Genomic DNA, 27,249 nt, shown 5'->3' with positions numbered 1-27,249 from the left:
AGTGCCAGAGGCGACTGCCAACCACAAATTCCTGCCCCATCATATAGTTAGGAACAAGGTTTAGGATGGGGGGATTTTGTCTTCTTATCCTGCCCCCGACCAGCAGTGAAACAACTTTGAGACCTGCGGAACTGTTTTCTGGAGGAGGAGCGAGAGGGAGATTTAGGCTTAAAGGACAGTCTCTCCAAAGCTACGCTCTTAGGCAGGAGGAATGTTTCTTTTCCTTAAACAACTTATATAGTTTGTCCTTCACCTCTCCCCAAAACAATAATGACCGCTGAAAAGGCCACCACAGCACGGATGCTTTATGGGCTGAATCAGTTCTCCAGTCCTTAAGAACAATATTTCTATGGCTGGCCACATAAGCCCCTCCTGAAAAGGCTGATGCCCAGGACACATTGAAGAAGATATCCAAAAGATATTCAACTTGGTGCTCAATCAGATCCAGAAGTCCAGCACAGTCTCAGGCATCATCCAAGGACATGAACAATGCCTTGAGATCCATCAGCAAAGACTGTGCCACGTAGGTACCATAGATCCCAGCCCAAAGAGTGAGATGGGAACCGGAATAGACCTTACAAAGGGAGGCATCCACTTTCTTATCCACCACATCCTTGATGACCACATCTTCCGCCAAGGAGGTCGGCCTCCCCAGACGTCTCACAAGGGGATCCCTCATCTCCGACAGAGTCTCTCGAATCAAACTCTTTAATTTCACATCCCCACATGCTCTGCAGCGTTTTGGAGGGGAGGGAGATAAGCTAGAGGAACTAGAGACAGAAGAGGAAGACTCCGCTTCATGCTTCCTCTTCCTGGTGTACTTCCCAATAATCGTAAAGCAGGAGAACCACAGACAGCAGTGCACTCAAACCGGAATTAAGCAACCAGACCAGGCCACAGTAAGTCATAAATGCTAGGTAGTACTCACCCCAGGCAGAAATACCCTTACTTCATCACAAATCGAAATACTACCTGCCCCCCAAACAAACCCAGGCATCCCCCCTGTAACTGGCACACCTGGACCCAGCCTGACTGTTCTTGATGCAGAAACCAGAAACCATGCACCACCAGAACACACCACACATTCTGGAAGATGTGACCATGACCCGAAAGCACCCCAGCCTCCCAGTGGGTGGGATTTCACATGACACACATCCTTTCAAGCCCTGCAGGCCGGGAGACACCAACATTCAGGAAGAAGATTGCAACCGGAACCACCACTGCTCCCTGCTAGCAGGAGCAGTCCAGCAAATTCTCATCCCAGAATTAATTAATGGGACATGGACCTAAGGACCTTGGGTCATAAGAATGTTTGCTGAAATCTCTCAGCAGATGATCACATCCTGGAATGCTTTAAGCAAGCCTGTAACCTATGTATAAGAAGAGCATTGCTGAGAAGCAAAAGTAATTGCCAAAAAATGTACAAAACGGTGCTTCAATGTGTTTACTATAACCAACTTCTCCAAGGAAAATGCATAACCACTGCAGAGTATCCCTTCTGATGACTTTTAGAACAAGAAGTATCATTCAATGTCTCTATAACAGGTTTAAAGAAATTCCTTAAAGGGAAATCAACATAGCATAATCACCACTGTCAAGTATTATGATGGATATTAATGAATAAAAGAAATATAACAAGCTAAAGGAAATTATGGAGGTTTTGCAACTTCTTGTTGGAGGGGAGTTAGAGACAAAGAACGCCTAGCATTCAAATCAAAGAAGGACGTAATGGGGTCCCATAGTTGTCTTGTTTTTGTGGCTAAAACTAGTGGATAAACAAAGGTTGTGTCCAATCTGTGGTTAGAACAAACAGCCTGATATGAAAGTTTAGTGTGATCTTTCCAAAGTTTAGTGATTTGCTGAAAGGCAACTGCTAATAGTAACCGGTTTCTGGCATTTCAGCTATCTTCAGCCCAGCTTGCTTGAATCCAGTGGTGTGGAGTGCAGGGTATGCTCAGACGTGAGTCCCTTGCTCACTTTGCCACTGGATTCAAGCAAGCCAGGCTGAAGACGGCTGAAATGCCAGAAACCGGTCCTCAGTAGCTTGTTTCTGGTCCAGGGAAGGCACGGCTTGGCAGTTCGGGCTGGACTATTCCCATGGGGCACAGGGTCAGTCTGATTTCCATATGGCCATGTCTGAACTGGGGTGGCAGAGTGGGCTAAAGAACGGTGATGGATTAAACCCAGATCAGTTGACTGGGGGTGAGTGCTTGTATCATCAACGCTCCGTCCATCATTTCCTTTGGTTTTTCTTTGTTCGCCATAAGTTGGCAGGGTATACTCAGACGTGAGTCCCTTGCTCACTTTGCCACTGGATTCAAACAAGCCGGGCTGAAGACGGCTGAAATGCCAGAAACCGGTCCTCAGTAGCTTGTTTCCGGTCCAGAGAAGACATGGCTTGGCAGTTCGGGCTGGACTGCTCCCATGAGGCACAGGGTCAGACTGATTTCCATATGGCCATGTCTGAACTGGGGTGGTAGAGTGGGCTAAAGAACGGTGATGGATTAAACCCAAATCAGTTGACTGGGGGTGAGTGCTTGTATCGTCAACGGTCCGTCCATCATTTCCTTTGGTTTTTCTTTGTTCGCCATAAGTTGGCAGGGTATGCTCAGACGTGAGTCCCTTGCTCACTTTGCCACTGGATTCAAGCAAGCCGGGCTGAAGACGGCTGGAATGCCAGAAACCGGTCCTCGGAAGCTTGTTTCCGGTCCAGGGAAGGCATGGCTTGGCAGTTCGGGCTGGACTGTTACCATGAGGCACAGGGTCAGACTGATTTGCATATGGCCATGTCTGAACTGGGGTGGTGTGGAGTGCAAACAAACGATGGATTTAGGCCACGATCTCTGTACTGGGGTGAATGTATGACATTGTTCTGCATTCTGTCCATCAACTGTGGTTTTTGCAATTGTCACCCCGAGTGGGATGGGTATGCTCAGACGTAAGTCCCATTCACTCCACACCACTGGATTCAAGCAAGCCGGGCTGAATACGGCTGGAATGCCAGAAAACAGTCCTTGGAAGCTTGTTTCCGGTCCAGGAAAGGCATGGCTTGGCAGTTCGGGCTGGACTGTTCCCATGAGGCACAGGGTCAGACTAATTTGCATATGGCCATGTCTGAACTCGGGTGGTGTGGAGTGCAAAAAAACGATGGATTTAGGCCCAGATCTCTGTACTGGGGTGAATGTATGACATTGTTCTGCATGCTGTCCATCAACTGTGGTTTTTGCAATTGTCACCCCGAGTGGGATGGGTATGCTCAGACGTGAGTCCCATGCACTCCACACCACTGGATTGGTCAGACTGATTTGCATATGGCCGTGTCTAAACTGGGGTGGTGTGGAGTGCAAAAAAACAATGGATTTAGGCCCAGATTTTTGTTCTGGGGTGAATTTATGACATTGTTCTGCATTCTGTCCATCAACTGTGGTTTCTGCAAATGCCCTAGGGATGTACCATACGATAAACAGGTATTTATCAGATTAATGAAAATAGAAGTTACAGTTGTGCCTAACAGATATAACTTATCTGGTAGCACAAGGTTGGTAGGAGAACCGGGCTTGAAGATATTCAACAGAGCCTTGAAGGTAATGATCGCCAGAGGCTGAAAGGAGGTCATGCTCTCTTTATATTCCACCGTTACAGTGGCAGTATTAGGACGAGTGGCAGAGTTATCAAAAGTATAGTGGCAATCTTCATGCAAAAGAATTCAGCCATTTCATTGCATTCCTTTTAGGAGAGCATGGGGCACAGCCGCATGGTGAAATGCTTGCAGGGTCAGATAAGAATTTAACAGTATGAAAGATTTGTATGGCGGCATTACTAGCAGAAGATATTTTTGTCAAGTAGTAAGCGGCATGTGCAGACCTGCAAGCTCTATGATATTGTCTGGAGGCCTCCTTCAGCCTAATTTCATCATTCACAGAATACTGCTTGTGTCACACACAGCCCAATCATTTACACTTTTTTCTTTAAATCAAGAACAGGGTTTGTCATCCAGGAGTCATGAGGGCAAGGGTCAACTTTTCTTTCTGGTTGAAGTGGAAGTACTTTATCCAAATTAGAGTGTATCCAGTGATCTATAGCCTTCATGCGAGAATTAATGGATCCCTCTAACATGGGTATGGAGTTCTTAAGACCCAGCTAAAAAGCTATGGCATTAAATTTAGTCCAACGTTTAGAAATTTCCCTGGGATCTGCGGTTTATCTAGCAACTTAGGATCTTTTATTGAGATTGAAATAGCAACATGATCAGACCCACTCAAAGGATCCACAAGCTGAACAAGTATGCTATGTAATTTCGAAAATACAAGGTAAAGTAAGTAGTCTGTTTCATGAGTAGGGTCATTAACAAAATATTGAAGGCCCAGTGCATTAAAATTCCCATAAATGGAAGTAGCTATGGTTCAGTCTGGATTAACTTCAGGAGAAAACAAAAAACCTGCACAGTCTGAAATGAAGTACATGGGCAGTAGATTTATATAAACTTGGGGGACGCCTGTGATTAGCAGGTTATAGATTGAATACATGTTCATTGTCAAAAAGGGATCAGTATGAATTGTGCAAGTGTTGTACCACTGCTATGAAAGTCCCAGCCCAAAGTGTCCAGAATCTTGGCAAGCTATCTGAAGGGGTGGTAAGCTACATTTCTTTTGCACATGCAAATGTGTTTGCATGTGCACATGTGGTAGCTTTGTCAGTCCATCTGCAAATGCTTCTGGTTGGAGAAAAAAATCATACTGAGTTTGCAGGGTAAGAGACATTGTATGATAAATATTTTTAAAAAAACAACAGCAAATCATTAATTTAGTATAGTTTACGTTAAAAGTTTCAGTGTAAAACCAAATGACAACATATTGTGGTAAGGCATGACCTGAAATCAGTGAAGATATTAATAATTCATTACAATGAGACAGAATTATGTTATGTTGCGATGTATTGTAACATGCGGAATTACCACAATGGTGTCCTGGCACAAGGAAAGCTGAGCACAGCAGTCTAAATACCAAAGTATTGTCATAAAGTTCAGAATTACATTTTAAAATAATGTATGTGTTATATGACAATGGATAGATATTTATTAAAAGAAATAGCAACATTATGTGTATCAATAAACAAGAAATACGCCCTGGTTGAGAACCGAACAATAGGTAGAAAACATCTTTAAAAAGCCAAACAATGAGATTCCTAGAACCATGAAATACTCTGCATGGAGCAGTCAATTCCAAATGTTCGTAGAATGGAGTCAAGCTATATTTGAAGCATTACAACAATGTATGGTTGTAGAATAAAATGTACCATATTTCATTGAAACGTTAAGGTACATAATGGTGAGATCCTTTTCAATATACAGTAGAGATAAGAAAGCTACGGCATGTTTTTGCAACTTGACGGAAAGAGCTAGGCACTCAAGACACTTTTCAACAATGGCATGGATAAGCAACGTAGCCTAATCAAATCTGAATTAATTAAAACCCTTCTCAACGCAGTGAATCCTTCTAATTGGTATATATACTCCAATTGCTATAACAATCCTTACTCTCCCATTCATGGCTACAACTACCTCTAGAATTTGGAAACAATATAGAGAATGGAGAGTAGGATATCTAAAATTAGTTTTTGTGCACCCCCAATGTCATTTTCTGCCGATTTTTCTAAACTATTCAATCCTGTTCTATCATTACAAGGGTCATGGTATCATTAATTTTAAAGTACACCTGATAAGAAAGTAATAACATACCTTCGATGCAACCTATTCCAAAAAAAAACTTTATTTAAAAATGTTGCCCCAGGATCTTGCCACTTTCTTCCGTTTTTCACCAATTGCAGCATCCACCCAGGTAGTCTGAAGGGTTGTGTCCCTTTTGTACTAGGACTACTGAAACTATCAGTGGTGGCTGGGAGGTAACAGGGGTGGCAGGATGGGGATGACGGTGGGCGGTACGGGGCTTGAAAATATTGAAAAAGAAAATGCACCATTTCCGCTGCCTCTCCGTCTCTGCTTCTCTTCTCCAGTCTGGTCCAGAAGAAGAAGCAGGAAGCCCCCGGGCACACCTGCTAATCTGAGCCAATCACAGCGCTGCAATGCAGCATTGTGATTGGTCTGAGCGTCGTAGATCAGCTCTCAAATCGGAACTGTGAGCCTGTGCATATCCCCACCAGGCTTTCCATTACAGCCTGGTGGAGAATATGCAAAGTGCGAAAAAGAGGTGTGGTGAAGCGGCAAGGGAGGCTGACTCGCATCAAGGGGGTCACAGTTCGATCCCCAGCGCCGACGGCAGCTCAGCCCACCACCATGTGACTCTGGGCAATAGCTTGCTTAATCTCCCTGACAGCCCGCAGTGCCTAGAGACCCTTCGAGGTGATCAGTTCACACTTTACAAATACCGGTTTATTATTACTGCTTGGCCGGGCCAAAACAGTCAGCCAAGCAGTCTTGTGCACTTGTCCACTATTGTAAGTATGATGACTCGTAGGCAATCATGGTTCTTCGTTTCTTCTTTATTCCATCAAGTAATAGGTAATACAGCGACACGAACACAACTGCATCCTCCACCTTCCCCTTCAGCAACTGACTCCCTCCCACTACATTCTTCCAAGCATACATTCCACACATTCCACACGTGCATACACATACACGCGCCACACACATACACGCGCCACACACACACGAGACATACACGCGCACAACACTACATATATAACCAATACCACACACCCTCCTCCTCAAAAGCTTAAGTCACCGCAAAAAGAATTACCCTAATTTGAAATCAGAAAACCGGACAGGCATCTTCCTTATTCTGTCACCACGGCGAAGAATCTCACCTTCAACACCAACATTGGTACGAGATGATCCAACATCAACAACATCTCTAACACCATTTCCCGTATCACGACTAGTACTACAACTACCCGTACTGCTAGGTAACGCCAACTCCTTTACTAGACCAAAATCATCACCTAACATATAACCACTACACGTCCCATCATCAACACTACCAGATCGTGCACCTACCACACCACTCCTCTCATTGCAAAAACTCAATTGCCGAAAATTCCACCTCTTACCATCTTCCAATTCTACAGCGCTACCAAACACCTTCATTACTCTCAAGGGTCTGGACCACACACTTTCACCTTTCAACACTTTTCTAGGATTCTTCACCCTAACCATCTGACCAATCTTAACCAAAGGCCAAGCATGTTTGTTACCATGATACTGCTGATTGCGATCTTGATACGTTTTGACTTCAGATCTGACTTGTTCATCAATATCCTTCTCATTACACTGCATTTTATCATTTCTTTTCCTCAACCACCAAGGAACCAATCCAGTAAATGGTTTCCTACCTCTCAAAATTTCAAAGGGTGTCTTCCCTGTAGCAGAATGCGGAGTCACAAGATATGCGGTCAATCTTTCTTGTAGAGCTTTCCTCCAAGGTAAACCTGTACTCAATGCCAATTCGATCACATCCTTAACCACCCTGTTGAAGCGCTCAACTTGACGGTTACCTTCCGGGTGATATAGTGATGATTTGATGTGCTAGATGCCCATCACCACTAAGAACTCTTCCATCTTCTGTGACACAAACTCGGGACCATTATCTGAAACCAAAACTTCTGGTACTCCTTTCCTTGAAAACACGTTCTCTAAAAACTCAATAACCACATCTGTAGTCATCCCACTCACCATTCTCACCTTGGGCCATTTCGAATAGTAATCAACTAGTACGATGGCATAACAATCCATAGACGATAAGGCTGAAAATGGCCCCATGAAATCAATAGCCACTTTTTGCCACGGATAGTCAGGTAACTCCACCATGGTTAAAGGCACACTTAATGGCTTTGCCACTTTATCACTAGTACCACAAACTTTGCAATCCCTTACTAATCGATCCACCATGGAATCAACACCTGGCCACCAAAACCACTCCTTGACTCTTCTTTTTTCAGCTGGACATACCACCATGTCCCGAATGACTTTTCTCAGCAATATTCTTCCTTAAACCAACTGGAGGCACAATTCTGTCACCCCTTAAGACAATATCATTAACAATACACAATTCATCTTTGATCTTTGAAAACGCAGCACACTCACCACGTAAGTTGGATTCTCTTGGCCAACCCTCAACTATAAAGCGTTTAACTTCTTTCAAAACCACATCTTTATCCATCTCACTCATCCAAGATGCCTCAGATACACTACTATCAGTATCCTTATCACCTATAAGAAATACATCCTTAGTGGTAAACGCTATCTCCCAATCAGTATTTGTTTTGACATCTGTCAAATCCACATTAGGTAGCCTTGACAAGCCATCCGCAACTACGTTGTCTTTACCCGGAATATATTCTATGTCAAAACTGAACATTTGCAGCTTTGAGGCTAAACGAGCCAACCTTGGAGTTAAATTCTTCCCACCTTCAGGCCTTAAGATGTTCACCAATGGTTTATGATCAGTACAAATTTTGAACTTCCTCCCCCACACATACATCCTGAATCTCTCAGCCGCCCATGAAGCAGCCAACAATTCTTTTTCTATTACGGAATAATTTTGTTCCGCTTTTGTTAATGTGCGTGAAGCATACGCCACTACCCATTTTTCAGATTTGACATGTTGAGAAAACACAGCACCAATTCCATACCCAGACGCATCCACAGATAAAATACATTCAGCAGTTGGCAAGAAAGGTTTCAGACATTGTGTCGTAACTATCTCTTTCTTCACTTTCTCAAAACATGTTTTTTGTTGGTCACCCCATGTAAATATTACACCTCTTTTTAGCAGTGATCTCAAGGGTTTAACCTTTGAGGCATAATTTTCAATGAAACGTGAGTAAAATTCTGTTAGTCCCAGAAATGACATCATGTTCTCTACTTGTAGGTTCAGGAACAGCTAAAATAGCATAAACATGACTAACCGTAGGTCGAATACCATCTTTGGATATGACATGTCCTAAATACTCTACTTCGGATTTCCCAAACACACATTTTTCATTTTTAATAGTCAATCCACTATTCCTTAATGCATCTAGAACCGCATATAAACTTTTGTCATGACATTCCTTGTTCTTCCCATATATTAAAATGTCATCCTGAAACACTTTAGCATTTTTAATGCCTTGTAGGACCCTGCACATTTCTCTTTGAAAAACCGCAGATGCACTTGCAAGGCCAAATGGCATACGTTTATACCTAAACATTCCTTCTGTGGTAATGAAGGCAGTGCAGTGTTTAGAATCATCCTCTAACACAATTTGGTGATATGCACTCGTCAAATCTATCTTGAAAAACCAAGAAGATCCACCAACAGAAGATGTAAGCTCCTGCAAATTTGGAAGAGGAAATGTGTCAACCCAAAAAGCTTCATTTAAACATCTTAGGTCGACACACAAACGCAAATCGCCATTAGATTTAAGCGAAATCACGACTGGCGAAACCCAATCTGAACTTTCAACTGGTTCCACAATACCATCCTTGCATCATTTTTTAAGTATTTCACCCAATTTTTCTCTATAACTAATATGTACGTTCCTAAGTTTTTGCCGAACAGGACATGCACCTTCTCTTAATATGATTCTGTGCTTGAAGCCAATCATTTTACCAATCCCATTAGAGAATACATCGGGAAATTTTTCCTGGAGATTTGAGTAACTATCTCTCTCAACACACTCATTCTGAATAGAGTAAACAGGACAATCCAACCTAGGATCAATTTTCATACCTAAATCAAATATATGTGGCCATCCCAAAATAGTTGCACCTTTGTTAGCCACATAAATTTTGACTTGACACGAATTGTGTCCAAAACTTATTTTGGCTAGTATAAACCCTTCCAAAGGTATTTTGTGCCCAGTGTAACTTCCAGGATGTACATCAGGTCCCAATAATGACCTGTTGGGCCAAAGAGATTTGAACAGGTCCATGCCCATAATGGTATACCACGCACAAGAGTCTACCATAACTTTTACTTCTAGGCCATCAATGTTGACAAAACATGATGGTAACTTTCTAACCTTACTCGTCCCTTTAACTGACTCATCCTGTACACTGCATATTTCACCTACTACGTGAAAAGTATTGTCTTGGTTATCAAATTGGACACAATTAATGTCATCTTGCTCATCATCTTGTAGAAAATTGACCTTAGCTTTAAAGTTGCGACACACTCTAGTAAAATGTCCTTTTTTTATAATTAGTGCATATTTTATCAAGAGCAGGACACCACTTATAGTTTGCTAGATGTGTAGAAGATCCACACCTAAAACATGCAAACTTTTTCAGCACATTACCTTTCTCAAAACTCTTTTCATTACTCTTCTTATTAGGATAAGACGAATAATTAGTTGACTTACTATCATTCTTGAATTTAGATTTGTCACCCTTATTTATCACGTTAACCGAAGTAGAATCAGAATCATTTTTCTCATTTCTGACCTCGCGAATACATTGGTCCGAAATCTCTACACCTCTAGCTACTTCAATAGCATTTTTCAATGAAGTACTCCCTGATGACCATAACTTTTCCTGAATCTTTTTAGATTTGGTCTTCATAAGAATCTGATCACGCAAAACCTGGTCATACGTCATACTTTCAAATTCACACGTAACAGCTAAACCCCTCAAGGCTGAAACATATTGATCAATTGACTCATCAATTTTTTGAGCTCTCGAATAAAACTTAAACCTCTCCATAACAACATTAATTTTCCTTCCAAATCTCTCCTGCATTTGTTTAACAGCACATTGGTAAACACCCATGTCACCAGCATTTTCAATTTTAGGTACATTTTTGAACTCCCTTAACCCTACTGCACCGAATCTATGTTTAAGCAAAGACACCTTTCTTTCTTGAGAAGATTCTTCTTCAGCTAAAACTTCAACATAAGCTTCAAACATGTCAAGCCATAAATCCCATACAATGGGAGGTTCACCAGACTCTGCTAAAAAGAATGGTGGTGGATGAATTGAAGACATTTGAATTAATGTATACAGTTAAAACAGCAACTAGAAATGACAAAAAAAATGTATCCTTGTAAGTACCTTGCGCAAAAAGTTCACCAAAGTTCAAATAGTATTAACAGTTAATATTCCTTTTTGGGCAAATTGTTCACCCAAGTTTGTAAAATATTTTTTTTTTTAAATAAAGTAAATTAATATATATTCCAAAAATTTACATGGACTCTGAGCGTTGATACCATCAATGTAGAAGACGGTACTGAATTGGTATTACTGGCGTTGAAATCAGCATGCAATTGACATCACTAGCGTTGAAAACGCATTTAATTTATATGTTCAGCGTTGAAATCGGCACTCAGAATGATGTTGAGCACGGAGTGCTCGTTGCTAGGATACTGAAAATGTATTCAAGATGGCCGCCACGTTATGTTGTTATACGTGATGACGATGCCGCGTGATGACGATGCTGCGTAATGGTAAACAATCAGCTACGGAAAGTCAAGAGAATGTTTCCGCTTAAGCTGCAACGATCCACACGCGCAGAACGTTCATGCACCATCCACTCGCGAGTCCACTTGAAAGATGCACCATAAGCAAATAAACGTTGCTGAAGGTAAAAGTTCCTTAAACATACCAATTTGCCGCTCAGAAGTCCATTAGAAGATCTCGTCGTTGTAATATGATAAAATTCAATTGAAAAGTAGCAATTTGAAAAATGAAGAGGAAATTAATTCAAACGAAAAAAAAAATTCGGTAAATTTGTGTTCAATGCCGCTGCAAAATCCCGCTCGTCGCCATATATTGTAAGTATGATGACTCGTAGGCAATCATGGTTCTTCGTTTCTTCTTTATTCCATCAAGTAATAGGTAATACAGCGACACAAACACAACTGCATCCTCCACCTTCCCCTTCAGCAACTGACTCCCTCCCACTACATTCTTCCAAGGATACATTCCACACATTCCACACGTGCATACACATACACGCGCCACACACATACACGCGCCACACACACACGAGACATACACGCGCACAACACTACATATATAACCAATACCACATCCACTCTTCATTCTGAATCCTGAGCCACCAGCCCCGCCCTAACTTAGCTCCGCAGCAACCAAAAATAAAATGATAATAATGTAAGTGGTTTTCATATTTTTTTTTACCTCTTTCACTGCTCTAAGAGCAGTGGGGCGACACTCCTCCGCCTAAGCGGAGGCGCCACCACTGGAAACTAATGAACGTGTTCTTTTTGTTTGTTCTTTTTATTTGGGATATATATACAAATGAATACTCTCAATTTGCCAGCTCCTGGGTATTCATGATTACAGAGTAGTGATTAAGATCCTGAGAAGTGATTTCAGCCAACACATAGTGTTTGCAGTCTCACAGTGTCTGCTATATATGTGGAGACTTAGGCAAACAAAACTTGTAGTACAGTGAGCCATTGATTATATTTTGAACATTGTACTGCTGAAATGAGATTCAATATTTTTTACCCTATTATTGTACTGTAATTTATTGATTTTATGTAATTTTCATTGCATTGGTGGTTATGTGCTTTTAAGGCTTATTGCAAAATAAAGGTTTGATGACGATGATGATGTTGATGACGTAATACAACCTAGAAACTGAAGCGGCTGCTGTCTCATTTAAAAAAATCTGATTCATCTACATATATTATTAAAATTCTATTGTTATGCATTATCTGCAATGTCTTTATTAAGAAGACAAATTACTTGATGATGAGCAGGAGTACATGGAAAGCACATTTTTTGAGCTTTTATCCATACTGGATTCAGAGCTGGACCCTGTTTTTTTACAATGTTGAGCGCTTTTCTTTATTTCACTGCACTGGGGCCTGGATGCAGATTAAACCCGAGTTGTTTTGCTCTTGTATGTGTAATGTCAGTTTCGAAACAGCTGATCATCAGTGTAAAAAAACTCAAAATAAAAAAATCAAATATGCAGTCATGATATTGATGCTGGAGATATGTAAGTCTAGCTAAGAAAAATTTCATTTTCTGCACACGTTTAAAGCTGCGGCAGTGTATGGAAATGTTGCCTTTTCATTTTTTATGCTGTAATGCTTCAATTGCCCCTAAATTGTTTTATATTTTAAGATGGATGTATTTTATGGCTATTTTCTCTTAGTAAAATTTTTTCTATTTATAAATCACATGAACTCTACAAGTAAAACGGCGTAAGTAAAGTAAAATAAAACATTTCCTTGAACCTTTCATAAAACGTTTAAATGAAATAAAAAATATTGTTGAATTTTTTTCTCCATACTATGGAATTCCTCTTACTATTCACAAGAATTTGGATACATTGTCTGTTAATCTGGTTTTAAATGTAATTGCAGGTTGGGCCCATATTCAGTTATTAGTATATTAAGATTTCTTTCATCCAAATTACCAATCGCAGAACGGCTTTTTTAGGACACAAATAAAAAACCATGATTTAGTTCAAGAGCTAAGAAAACGCTTCAATCCACTGCATAATCACCTTCCAGATGCAGTTCCGAGCTTCACATTTCTCTTGGTTGGCATTTTCTTCGGGATAGCAATCAAATCTTTCGGCATCTAATGCAACTGTCCACTCCACAGTGTAAGCCACTCCAAGGGCCAGCTTTAGACCTTTTATGTGAGCCACCTGCAGAAAAAAGAGCACTTTGAGCACAGAGGCTGAACATCAAGTAGGAGAGGCAAATTATGGGTGACTGATGTTTGTAACATGATCACACAGATTTTAAAAAAGCATTAAAAACACTGACGTATTTATACATAAAAAATTTTCATAATGTTAGAGATTATCGTACTAGCTAACAAATTTCTTTCTGCCGATAAACATGGGTTCCAAGGGCAGCAAAGTAGTTCTGCATATTTTAATATGGAATGTTAAATATTAGCACGTTTTCTAGAGGCAGCAAAGAACCAATGTATATTTTAATTTGCATTATGATTTATTGGATAGATATGTTGAATAGCGCTAGATGTATTCTGAGGGAAAGTACAACATCGACCCCTGGAGCGCAACAGACGAGTGCGCCCGGTTTAAATGGCCTAGAGCACAATGGTATTACAGAAGAGACTGCAGACGATAGTGCGCTCCCTTCAGTAATACAGATAGTGCTAGTGCACATGTTGAACCAGAGCCATCAGGAGAAGGTGTACAATAACCTCTGAGCACACTTAAGCAATTCCTGTATGTAACACAAACAAATATCTGGCAAGTGTCTCTTATCTTGAAGAGTGAGATTTGTCTTTTCAATCTCACAGGGTCAATTTCAGTAATCAGAGTTCCAAAATGTTTAGTCTTTGTTGTTTATTTCTTTGTTTTTCTTCGTATTTCCTCAGATGTCTAAAGTTAATTACAACAGCCAACACGTGTTTCGTCGTGTACAATATAATACCTCGACTTCTTCAGGGCTCAGAGACAAAAGCGACTGGTGAATGATGATTGAGGATTGAAAAACCGAACAGGATCTGCTAGTGTCAATTTGGAATTAGAAGACAGTGCAGATCGATAATTTAATTTACGTTTGGAATACGCATTTGATGCCTGAAGCAACTGTAAAATTTAGAGCCCTGAAGAAGCGACAGCTTGCTAATAGGGTGATAGAATTATCGCTGCGTAGCGGCCTAAAACGGCCGCTAAATCCGTGATAATTGCCTATCGCCCCCCTTGGTAATATGCCCCTATTTTATCCTAACACTGCAGGAAGATTTTACGGTACCTGGGGGACACTCTCTAAGATTTGGTTGCAAGAGTACCTCAGCTTTACTCAAGTGCTGGTGAATCTATTCTTAATTCTAGGAAAGGTTCAGGGCTCTAAAAATTGTTGATAGAATTCTAAGAATTTTGTAGTTTTTGATGTTAAGTTCTTCATTTATAGAAAAAAATGTTCATGAATACGAAAAAATGGCAAAACATTATCCATGTGTCTAAGCTTGGTCGGTACCAATTGGGTATGCTCGATCTAATGAATTACTAACTGATATGTATCTCTTAAGTCTACATTTTTTTAACAATGTAATTCTCACGGGTTTAATAAATATAAGAAGCTAATTTTACTAAAATTGTTGCGGGTAATATGCAAAAGAAGATCTATGACTTCACTCTGGAATGAAGGTATGTAATATGCTGAAGTTTAAGAAAAGCCTGCAGATTTGGGTTCCAAAATTTTCTCACATGTATTTCTGATTGGAAAATAATCATGTATTTGTATACTTGCACACAAAGAGATATGTATTTCAGGTGCTAGCCAGAAAATGGGTACACATTCTGGTTCAATGGAGAGAAAATAAAGCACTACTGGATCAAGACGAAATGCAGGCATGCGCTACATATTGCATCCTAAATGCTGAAATCAAATGATGGACACTAGCACAGCTGTTTTAGACTGAAGGCCCCTCATTATTCCAAATGTGCAATTGCCAGAACACCTTGTGGTAGTGATGAATGGTACAAATTTTGATTTTAAAAAACAGTGTTACATGAACATATATCACTACAAAAATATTGAATAAGAGAAAAATGAAGTTAAAGATAAACTATTTTATGTATAAAATCTTAATTTTAAGAATATTGTTTTATTTCATTCAGTTTATTTTAATGTAGTTGTTATACATATTGATTTTAATTCATTAATTTAATACATAGTAGTAGATTTATTTTAGCTGTTAGTATTCTTATTAGTTCTGCCACCTATTTTTTAACTGTGGTATGTAATTTTAAATATGCAAAAAGCAAGATGGCCGCTGATGGAGTGTAGTGAGTAGTCGCATCTCACTCCTCCTCCCTTCCGCTGTTTGATGGTCGGACCCTGCATCTCTACCCTGCGATGAGATCAGGTTTTTGGGAGCTCAAAAGCAGCAACCCCAGTGGCTCGGACGTCCTATCGTGGCAGCAGTATACCGGCTGGTATATCAAAACAACGTTCCTCCGAGTCCGCTGAAGAGTTTCAGCTCTCATCGCGTTTGCTTACAAAGGATTTATTAGCATGCCGCCTCATACAAATAAAGCGAACGATGCAAAGATCTGGCAGCACAGAAGGACAAAGATAAAGATAAAGACCTCGCTGGCAAAGACAAGATTGAGCCTAAGATTGAGCTTAAATTGGTTTTTGGCTCTGCTGCCCAGCGTGGTAGTACAACTAGCATCATCAAAAGCACCAAGCCGAAGAAAGCCGGTTATACACGGGCTAGCAACAAAGGTGGACTAACCTTGGCGCCCCCCGTGAGAGTGTCCCCGCTCGTATTACACAAAATAAGACCAAGACAAAGGAGAATGCTATGCGGCAGCCCTCCGTGGTAGAGAGTTTTGCCTTCAAACCTGCGGAGAATTACGATGCTGTAATCAGTCGCAGGAGGATCGGGGAGAAGGATTCCATCCCGCAGAGCATCCTCGAGGATGCCAGCGCACCGGTTACTAGGCAACGGGGGCAGGCACTGGCTTCGGGTCGGAAGCCGGATCAGAAGCTGGTGCAAGGACTAGAGAGCGGATCAGAGGCCTTTACAGTGATCATTACCCCAATCGAGGGCCTGCCACAAGGAGCGCCAGGATTCAACGAAGACATGGTCACTGTGAGTTCTACAGTGAGTATTTCTGTGCAGGGTGGAGGTGGTGACCGGATTGGAGACATTCTGGGTATCTCTAATGAAAACTATGCTCCCCCCGCAGGCAGAACCCAGGGGATACCAACAGGGCAGAGGGGAATCATGGCGGAGGTGTCACAATGAGCTCTTGGGGGAGTGATCCGGCTTTGAAGGCCCTACAGCAAGAAGCGATCCTAGAAAGACGCTGTGAGAAGGGGACCGGTGGGGGGGCTTGCTCGCCAGACCGCTTTTACTCAGCCAATGAAGATTCAGAATCACTGGGCACAGATGAGGGGAGCACAGGAGAGTCCACTGATTCAGGGAGCAGTTCCAAAGCTCCAAAATGTACGCAAAAAAACATAGGTCCAGGAGGAAACCCAATCCCTCAGCCAGTCCCGCCAACCCCTCCAAAAAACTATTGTGGGACTACTCAGCCACTTCACCAACCTATCAAGACAAGGACGGTGTTCCGCTCCTACCTGGGGGGCAGGGCTCACCCCATTTGTCACCCCAACCAGTCTCATAGGATCTGTTATTCAGTACCCTCAAATCTATGCAAAGTGAGGCCAGGGTTGAAAGCCGGAGGGCAAGGCAGGGGTCAAAAAAGATACAGAATACCCTAAGAAAGATGAACAAACTTTATGACGAGGTCGCTGAAAGGGTCACCTAAGTAGAAGGAAGGACAGGGAAGCTAGAGGGTGGTTTCAATAGCTTCCATTCCTTTAAACAGGAACAGCAGAAAGTTACGGAGGATGTACAATGGAAGATGGAAGACTATGAAAACTGGCAACGACGTAACAAAATTAGACTATTGGTTGTGTCGGAAAGGGCTAGAAGGGCAAGATGTTAGAATGTTTGTTGTTTACTTATTGAAAGTTGCCTTTCCGGAGCTATCTTCTTGGCAGTGGGAGGTCGAAATCCAGAGGGCGCATCGCTTCCCCCTCACAATTAGGAGAGGGCAGAGCGGGTCCCAAGAGGGTAGACCTAGAGCAATCCTCTTTTTCGCAGGCAATTTTCTATGGAGACAATTAATCTTGGAGAAAGCAAAACTAAGGCTAAGCGATTTTTAAGAATGTCACTTTTTTTGCTAGGCCCGATATTAGTTGGTGGTAAATAACGAATTCCTATGTAAATGCAAATATGTGCATTTACACCTTGTGCCATGTGACAGACATACTTGTCCTTAGGGCACGTATGTGTGCCACATGTGCACACAAGCACTAATCACGGGTGCAACAGGGTGTCAAAGTGACACCCTGCCACCCTTGACTTTTTCCCAATTTTACAGAATCGGTATTTACCGATTCGGTAATTGACATTCATTCCTATGGGACTCCAGGCCCATAGGAATGAATGGCAATTATCGAATCTTAAAGATTCGGTAATTTTTACTGAATTATTACCTACATAGGATTTACCGATTCTTAAATACCGAATCGGTAAAATCCGGATTTTAGAATCGGTATATCCTATTTACCTACATCTAGCCCTAATTTGCTAAATCCACAAACCATAGATAAATAAATAAATATATAGATCAATATATGTGTATATAATCTTTTGTGTGGTTTGGCTGTTTGATAACATCTGTTCAGGGTTTTGAATAAAAGTTGTCTTTGCATTAAATAAATGATTACATTGAAGTGGGGCAGAGGTAGCCTATTGTTTTTAGGAAGCATGTGCCAATTGTGGTTGTTACATTAGTCAGACATTTCTGAAAGGAGAATGGACACAGGGTGGTTTGGGAATAGCTAGATTATGCTATCTGGCAGATTTTAAGTTGTGGGAGTGTGGTGTATGTATCAAGGATAAGGAGTGGTATGATGGTAAGTTGTCAAAATCTAATTTCCTAAATGGAAGGCTCAGGGATCAGTAGTAGAACTTAGCTTGACAAGGTGTAGATTGGTGGTTTCTAAACTCAAACCAATACTTCAAATTATGGGATCTCCTAAATTCTGGTCACCCTTCCACTGTTAATGCAAAGAGAGCTGAACAGAAATCCTGAGGATTTGCTTTACTTCAGCCCCAAACTCCATATCCATTTCCTTTGTAAGAGCGTGACCAGCGTACAAAATCGCAGGAAACTATTTGTCCAGTTTAGTCTTTCCTTTAAGTCAAAAAGAAACTAGACACCTGCAGCCACTTCTGAGTCAGCACATCTACTGCACGACTAGTAGCACTCATTTAAATTTTAAGTAGAATCTCAAGCAAAGGTTGTATACCCTTTCCTGTGGAGCTAATCAACTCTCCTCTAGATTAATTAACCCTGGGTTCTGTTTGCTTTGAATGGCAATGTAGCTGTCCTTGGCAATATTTTCAAGTCGGTCTCCTTCAGCTAAGTGTTGTTACCGTTAATGACGTTTTCCAACTTTCTTTTGGGAATATTCTTTAAAAATCCAGAACAGAATGTGTTTTTTAAATAAATATAATGGTACACCAAATTGAGCACAGCTTAAATATTGCCATTTTACTTCAAATATCTTTGAACTTTAACTCTTGAATTTGTCCATATGCATGACGAGTATGTTCAAAAGTAAAATTGGTAATGTTTTTGATTACATGAACTGACTTTCTAGTTGCTTGTACAGATTGTCATGTTACTTTCTAAACTTTCCAAATGGAAAGGCCTTTTACAAATGAATACCCATTGAATATTTTGCATTTTCACATAACATAGAATTTCAGGTTTTTTGAAGTAGTCCGAGCTAAAATTGACATTTTGATTGAAAGTGGCAAAAGCCAGGGGTGTATCTATAAGCAATGTAGGATCTGCAACTGTGCCCAGTGCACTGAGAGTACCTCTTCATGCCTATTAGTGGCTATCGTTGACAACAAAATCAGGGCATGAGGCCAAACATGGCAGATTTTATTGTTGAGCTAAACCCAATGACACCCTTACTGCACTACTGGCAATGGCCTGTGGTAAACTGGCACTACACACAAGCTTCATACCAAATTCTCTCCAGCATGGAAGTCAATAGCTGTGCATATTCTTTTCCCCCCATGAACAACTTTAAAGGCAATGTCGGGCCTCCTCTATAATTTTAAACTGCAATAGTTGTACGCTAGGGGCATGCCATTTGTTTTTCAACTATTTCATAAGGAGCAACCAGGAGTGACAGTGAAAACCTCATTTACCCAATTTTAAGGGCATTCTTGCGCAGGCATACATTCTAAATAAATTGGGGCTAGATGGAAATTAATTTTATTGAAGACAGAAAGAGGCCTCCAAGACATGCTCTGAAATTAAACAAGCATACCCCCCCCCCCCCCCCCAAAGTTCATGCTATCCCTAGAAGGTCTCACCAGCCTGTTAGACATGGGTCTAATCAATGGGATCACTGTGAGCCCAAGTAAAAAGAAGATTTAGGTCTGAGAGAGTCATGAGACCCCACTGCTAACTCATGGTTAGCATACCTTTTTACCAAAGATTGTTAAAACCAGATGGCAGTGCTGCCACCTGGTTTTAAAAGAGCAGGTGATTGATGGGTTACTATAAGCCACTTGATTGGAGTTATCCCTAATGGTAGCAACAACTGCCTAACTAAGGTAAACCCGAAAACAATCCAAAAGATGCAAAGATTACATTATAATATTGTGCTATTGGTGGTAAACATTAATGGAGAAGGATGGACTTTTAGATTAACTTCCAAAACAAGATTGTTATACACAGGGAAGGTATTTTCTTCTTAATATTATCAATGTGACAGAAACTTACACATATGCTCAATATTTACCTGATTAGAGGAATCATATTCAACCATAGGTGGTGGTGATTCAACTGATTCACCTTTCTTTACAATGACATTGGTGATGGGATCAGATGCTCCAAATATTTTAATTTGTTCAAATTTTAGGTTATTTGGATCCGTGTATCCTAAAGTTGGATACGTAATTGTTAAACGATTCTGGAAAAATAAGTAAAAGTAAGTTAACAACATGATAATCTTAAGAAACATTTTTGTAATAAACATTATAATAATAAATGTATCTTTTGCCATCATTTTCAACCGAACAAACTTAACAAACTTAAACAAAAATATTCAACCTGTGATTCATCGTTTCATCTTCAGTCTGGTTCTGGACAGTATTTGGGATACTATCTGTCTCAAAGTCATGTGAAATAGCTTTACTAGTCATCATAATGCTTTCTTATGGTTTTAACAAAGTGAATCATTTAATTCTAATACAAATGTACTGCAAATTAAATGTGTTGTATTCCTAAGTTTCAGAAAGTATTATTTGTACCTGTAAATATGCCTGCAACACTAATACTCATTTTACTTGTGATTGACTTTGATAGATTGACCTGGGCAGCAAGGAAGTCTCAGACAAAAGTGGGTGAGGAGTTCTTTACAAGGAAACCAAACAATGATACCATCGAAGCTCCAGTAAACAAATTAAAAGTGCACACAGTCTATAAGTAGCACACATGATGACTTAGATTTTTCAATTAGAAAGATACGCTTTCAACATTTGATGCCATCACAGATTCCATGTCAACTGGACCTTCTAATTCCCTACGGAGAAACAGGATGTCAACAAGTAATCAAGACAACTCTGTTTCTAGGAGTCAATGATGAAACTATCTCTCTTGATCCTAGTAGGATGTCCTCGGATCACAGATTCAGCCAAAAGATTGGATTTACCAATGAATTGTTCCACTGTTCCTCAAAGGTGGGTTTATCTTATCAAAAAAGTAATAATTGTACTTTTTCTTTTATGGCTGTGCTTGTTCTGACATTTAGAGGGCTACTTGGTGTAGGTTAATAAATGAGAAAACTAGTAGGACATTCATAAGTGCACCTAGCCCATCCTAAATTATTGGTGCATAGGGCGCACTCACATTTTCCAATAAGTACAATGTTTTGCTATTCTTATAATGGGAGCTATACAGCAGATCTCTCTCATGTCTTCAATGTCTCCCCTTGTAAACCATTCACATGTAGTGGTCCTGTAAATTATGGTAGAGTTGGAGCTCCATCATGAATCCCTTGAACTAGTGCTCAGCCCGGCATGTAGTTCTCATGCCCCTTTAGAAGTTGGGAACTGACTTACAAACCTCATAAAGACAGCAGTGGTATTCTTCAACTGAAAAAGTATCATCTTAAATTGAGGCCAGCCTTTTTATGTTGGGTATACAGATTTCTCTATGATACCTCAGTTAGTTACAATTGATGTGCCCTTAATTTAACTCACAAGTATCTGCAGACCTGTCAGGTCCTCGATAATCAAGAAATTGGCTGTATTCATGGCAGTATATACCAATGCAAACCATACAGAAATAAACATATATAGTATGAACCAGAGGGATCCACTTGTGACTCAGACCACTGGAGAGAAAAATGTGAGAATGTGGAGCCACAACCTGGTCCATCATCTTGGTCATTTTCGATACATGTTGACCCTCACCATGTCTGATATGAGATAGAATGCTCTCTCCATTGTCTAGTGGACCTATTACTGAATCTATTTAAATTGTAAAGAGAGCAAGCAAATGTTATTCTACAGAATTTGAAAGATTAGAAAAGAGATATACTCCTTCCGCTGAACTACCTTCTTCAGCACAATAAATAAAATATGTATGTGTTAATTTATACAATTCATAAAGTTCAAAACCCACTAGAGTGGACAAACAGGTGATCAATTGGTCATGGGCATTGGAGAAATGATTTTTAGGTAGTTGAGAGTGGAGAGTGATGCTCTATATAAATCTATTAAGATGGTATTTATTGCAGAAGAGGAGGAGGAGGGTGGGCTCTTGTTGGTTATGGATTGATGTCTCATTCCAGATTATCAAGGCATAGTGAACCAATTCTTGCTACCTTTCTTTATCCTTTCTGTTTTCTCCTCACTGAATTCCCTGGATCTCAGTGTTGGAATGCAGTTGCCCTGGTACCTGTTGATTCAATGAGGTAGTCTAGGAAGCTAAGAAGTGAGAGTCTGTATATTGAATGATTAGTATCTGATTAATCATTGAATATAAGTTCAATATAAGTTTAAAAAGCCAAAAGGACAACACATGGTTATTGATTTGAGAGCAAGTGATCCTGTTACACTTTCAGACATCTATCATATTTTGTGCACTGTGTGAAATTTAATAAAGTCAAGAGGTATTTTTCTGTGGAAACAGGTCTTCCTTTTCTAGAGCAGAAAACGATGGTCCATGCAATTTTTGGATGTTGAGCTATGTGGGCCTGAAAGTTAATGCAGATGTGGATTGGCATTGCATTGTGGGTCAGTTGGCTGTTGCTGGTAATGCGTTTTGAGGATGAATTTCATTTTTTCTGGGACGCATTTGAGATAGGAGTTACCATCCAGGCTTGGGTGGTAACAAGCTAGTACTTTAGGCCATCAACATTATGTAGGGATACCAGTGTCATGTAAAAAAATTGTAAATTGATACTTGTAAAGCGCACTACTCACCCGCAAGGGTCTCAAGGTGCTTGTACGAATACCGCTGTGGAACCCGTCCTGGCTTTCCCTGTGAGGCGTCCACTCCTGGGCACCCCCAGGGTGAAGGCCAGGCATCCTTAGGGTTGTGGGGGCCGTTGTGGAGATTAAGCAAGCTATTGCCCAGAGTTGCAGAGTGGGACTCCATGATTAGAATAGGCACCGAGGCGAGAAATTATCAGGTCTGTGGAATTTTTGAGCCCAAGACCTGCCGAGGCGGGGAATTGAACCCTGGTCCCGGGCTAGACCTCTGCATCAGGGTCTGCCGCTCTAACCATTGAGCCACACTTCTCCTGTAGAACTGTTTATCATTTGCAAATGAGTGCATCTTGATATACTTGTCTGCTGGAAAGGCAAAAGGTACTCCAGGTAAAGATTGAAGATCACCAGAGGGAAAAAGAGGACTGAGCATTGTGATATGTAGAAATGTAGAAGTTCACTGGAATACATTCAAATATTGAAAAGGCCACTGGATGAACTCTTCTTGTTTCATTAAGTATGGCTTTGTCACTTCAATGCACATTATTTATACAACATTCGAGTGAAGATGGTGCTGAGTAGGGGAACTCATTTTGTTTCACCCCGTATGTCTCGTGTTGTTGAGCTTATATTCTCTGGCACGGTATTGTAGAGCAGCGGATTCGAAACTGATATATTTTGTGTACTTCATTTTATTCTTGCTCCAATGATATTGGTCATGCACGATATCTTTCGTCTCGCGACCTCCTCACTGCGCCCCTTCTTCTCGATCTGGTCTGATCGAGAAGAAGGGGCACAGTGAGGAGGAGGAAGATAGGAACAGTCGCCTTTGGCCAAAGGAAGAATTCTAATTCCGCATCATTGCCATATAAAAGGGAAATAGTTTTAATCCTGGGAATACCATCCCTACCACGAGAGTCGGGTGGACCTTACGCCTCATAAAGATATTAATAGATCTGGAAAAGAATTTACCATATCAATATAAAGAAGTAACCCCATAAGAAACAGTCCTGAACAAGGTGGCACCACATCTAATGGTCTAAACCACCGAAACGCGTCAACGCCTTTGTCAAACTAAGAATCCAAAAAGAGCCGGGGTACCTACAGATATAAGGAAATTCCTGTACTGAATGTCTCACACATAACATATAAGGCTGTTTTGGATCTAATTGAAATTAAATAAGAGCATTCGATTTGCTTGGGAAGGGGGATAACTAAAGTGTTTTCCTGATTTTATGTGATAATGTTTTTTTCTTGTGCAAAATTAATGTAATAACCAGTCTTGATGATATGAAATGAAATGATTAAACTGCTCCTGTTTTAAAAAAAAAATCTTTTAAATCGTATTTTATGTACCACTTGCAATTATTCACTACATGACTCAATTGACCCCAGAACCCAAATCCTGAATTTTAAGAATGTAGTCATCATGACAAAACTATTTTGCCAAAATCACTTTATATTGAAAACTAGTAAAATAATGCAGTAAAGAAATTAAGGCATGTTTTATTTTATCAATAACTATATAAAACTGTACATTGTAGCTCATTTCAACATGCCAACATGTTTTCTTAACTCCGTTTCAATTTATAAAATGTAAGCTTGTTTCTATGTTAATTTACCTACTCTAACTATAACATATGGAGGCTTCCAGTTGCTTATAGCTAATCCCCACATTTCGAGTAATGTTGGACCTGATTCATAAACGTAAACTTACAGCTTTGTGTAAGTTTACTATGTTTTTGGTATTCACAATTTATTAGTGTAATTTTACTAATAGCAATGTTTTTAGTACAGAGTCTCTACACATAAAAAGGTCTGTGAATACTCAAAAAATTGTACAATTGCTAATAATACATTTTGAAAGTCAACTTTTAGGGGGGACTGAAATGCGTCTGCACACTAAAATGTACTCAAGGATCTAACACTGCAAGCAAGTTTAAGGGTTTCAATCAGGGGTTATCATCAAAACATTAACATTTGGTAGGTTGTGTTTAAAAGCCATTTCTGTAGATTCTGTTTTTATTCATTCATGAATCTAACATTTTTCAGATTGTGGGCAAGGCATGTTAAATTCAAGATGCATAGTCTTGGGATATAAATCATAAAAAAGAATAATCATTCGACATTTTGCCCTATCTGGTCCCAATTCTTTATACAACAAAAACAAAAATGTGTGTGGAGGGTCAAGGGGCATATTTACCGACCTGTCTGCTAATACCCCTACTCAAACTATGAAACATACAACAAAGCAGACCAGGTCAAGCAATGGTGTGTAACTGTACCAGTGACTGAAAAACAAATAGAATGCAAGTGTGCATCAGTGTCGATGGTAATAATTGGCAACATATAGCTAGAAATAATCCTATTTCTAGCTATATGTTGCCAATTATTACCATCGACACTGATGCACACTTGCATTCTATTTGTTTTTCAGTCACTGGTACAGTTACACACCATTGCTTGACCCAATTCTTTATGTCTGATAATAAACCATAGGCTCTATTCAACTCTGATTACTCTTGTCCAGATAAGTCTCACCCTGTCATTGGGACTAATCAGTACGATTGCTCTCAGTGGACATATTTTGAAAGAAGAGGTAGCCTCAGCATTCACACATGCGTCTGCCCCAGCTTTTGCTAGTGCTGTACTTTCTCCTTGGATTACAAAACCAATCATGTTTATTGCATTTAGTCACAAATAAGGTGCTCACAGGCACAGTGAGCTATCTATGGTCCACCAGATTTTGTGGAGGGCACTGAATCTCGACAACTCCCGTGTGACTTGAGAAAATATTGTACGATGCGTCAAGCTGTAAAAGTACTGGTATATGAATTGTTCTTGGTGATCAGTCAAGAAGGTACAGAATACAACTCTAGTTTAGAAGAACAGTATCTTCTCCACTGAGGACCTGATAGACTATAGTGACAAGCTTTATAATTTATAATTGAAGCAACCGTTCAAATAAAGTTTTAGCAAATGCTTGAAACAATTCATTGAACTAATGGTCTTTTTACCCTCCATGTGACTTTCACTCTGCCACAACACTAAGGAAATTGAAAGGTTAATATTATGAAGTATTATTTGAGAAAGAAGAAAATGGACTATATGTTTGGGGTTTCTTGGTTAAAGGGGTAGTGAATATAAAAGTAGTCATGCTGTTGTGTTTCTGTCTTGGTAAGTCCTCTGCAATAATTAAATATCTAGCAATGGAAATCCTTGCACAGAAACTGAAGGATGACACTGATAGTAGTAATTTAAGGAAAGAAACATTTTTCACATACCTGGCTTACAGAAAATATGGCTAAAGTGTACATCCCAGCTTCATATGTATCTGTTATCGAGAGAATCATGGAATGAAAATTAGTAGACATTCCTAAGCATGTTGTCATGGCACAGCATTAGTTATCATGAAGCATGAGTAAATCAAAAACTAACGTTTGGAAAGCTTGAATTATGCTGAGCCACTGCTTATTCTTCTGGGACCCAGACTCCCTTTTTGGCACACAATTCAAACTACAGAAAAGGACGAATTATATATGCAAATCAGTTTCAGTTCCACTCAAAAAGGGACAATCCAGCCTCAATACCTAGGCCAATCTCCCTCTATATGGGAACACGTGCAAACTCAGACATGTTTCAGCCTTCTTTTGCTTCCTCAGTGATTTTGAGCTTGATCCCTATGAAGTTATGAACTGTATGACCCATGCTTAGACATACCTTCCAGTGTTAAGTAAAATCACTGAGAAATGTTTGGAGTGCTTTATGAAACATTCATGCTAACAAATTTGTTGTCATCATTGCTGTTTAAACATAGCAATGTTAACACAGCTGAAACAGAATGAACTTGACAATTAAAAAAGAAATCAATTGCTTTTCTAGGGAAAGCAGAGAATATGATTGAAATGACCATGATATATTACACTTACCAATGCTTTCACCATCATCCCAGAAAAGCTGTCCTTTGGCGGACCCAATTTCATCCAGGGCAATGAGCAGAGACAATGGTTTGCTTCGGCTACAGAGACAAAATAAAATAGAAAGCAATTGTACTTTAGACACTTCTTTGCTGTTATACAATGGAAGGTTGTTTGCGTTCTTCAGATAAATGTCACAGAAATTATGCATTTTGATATTTTTAGGATCTGCTCAGTAACCTAAATCTGAGTAGTGGGATACACATAGACATAACTCCATGAAAGCAGCTGCATGTCAAGAAATGCCTGAAATCCAAGTGACATTTACTTTTCTAC

General features: G+C 40.1%; 1 protein-coding gene across 1 annotated transcript in view; it reads right to left on the bottom strand.

The window, feature by feature from the left end:
• Positions 1–27,249, bottom strand: part of LOC147683948 (maltase-glucoamylase-like) — a 588,456-nt gene that overhangs the window by 215,451 nt on the left and 345,756 nt on the right. Inside the window, exons 45-48 of the mRNA XM_086944339.1 lie at positions 26,926–27,014; positions 26,281–26,330; positions 20,302–20,472; positions 13,473–13,619 (exon numbers count right to left, since the gene is read on the bottom strand). Coding sequence (XP_086800465.1) covers positions 13,473–13,619; positions 20,302–20,472; positions 26,281–26,330; positions 26,926–27,014 — 457 coding nt within the window. The remainder of the gene's footprint in view (positions 1–13,472; positions 13,620–20,301; positions 20,473–26,280; positions 26,331–26,925; positions 27,015–27,249) is intronic.

This window comes from Lissotriton vulgaris, chromosome 11, assembly GCF_964263255.1.
Source record: "Lissotriton vulgaris chromosome 11, aLisVul1.2, whole genome shotgun sequence".
NCBI lineage: Eukaryota > Metazoa > Chordata > Amphibia > Caudata > Salamandridae > Lissotriton > Lissotriton vulgaris.
The sequence above is the reverse complement of the archived record's forward strand: the minus strand, read 5'-3'. Positions and strand labels throughout refer to the sequence as shown.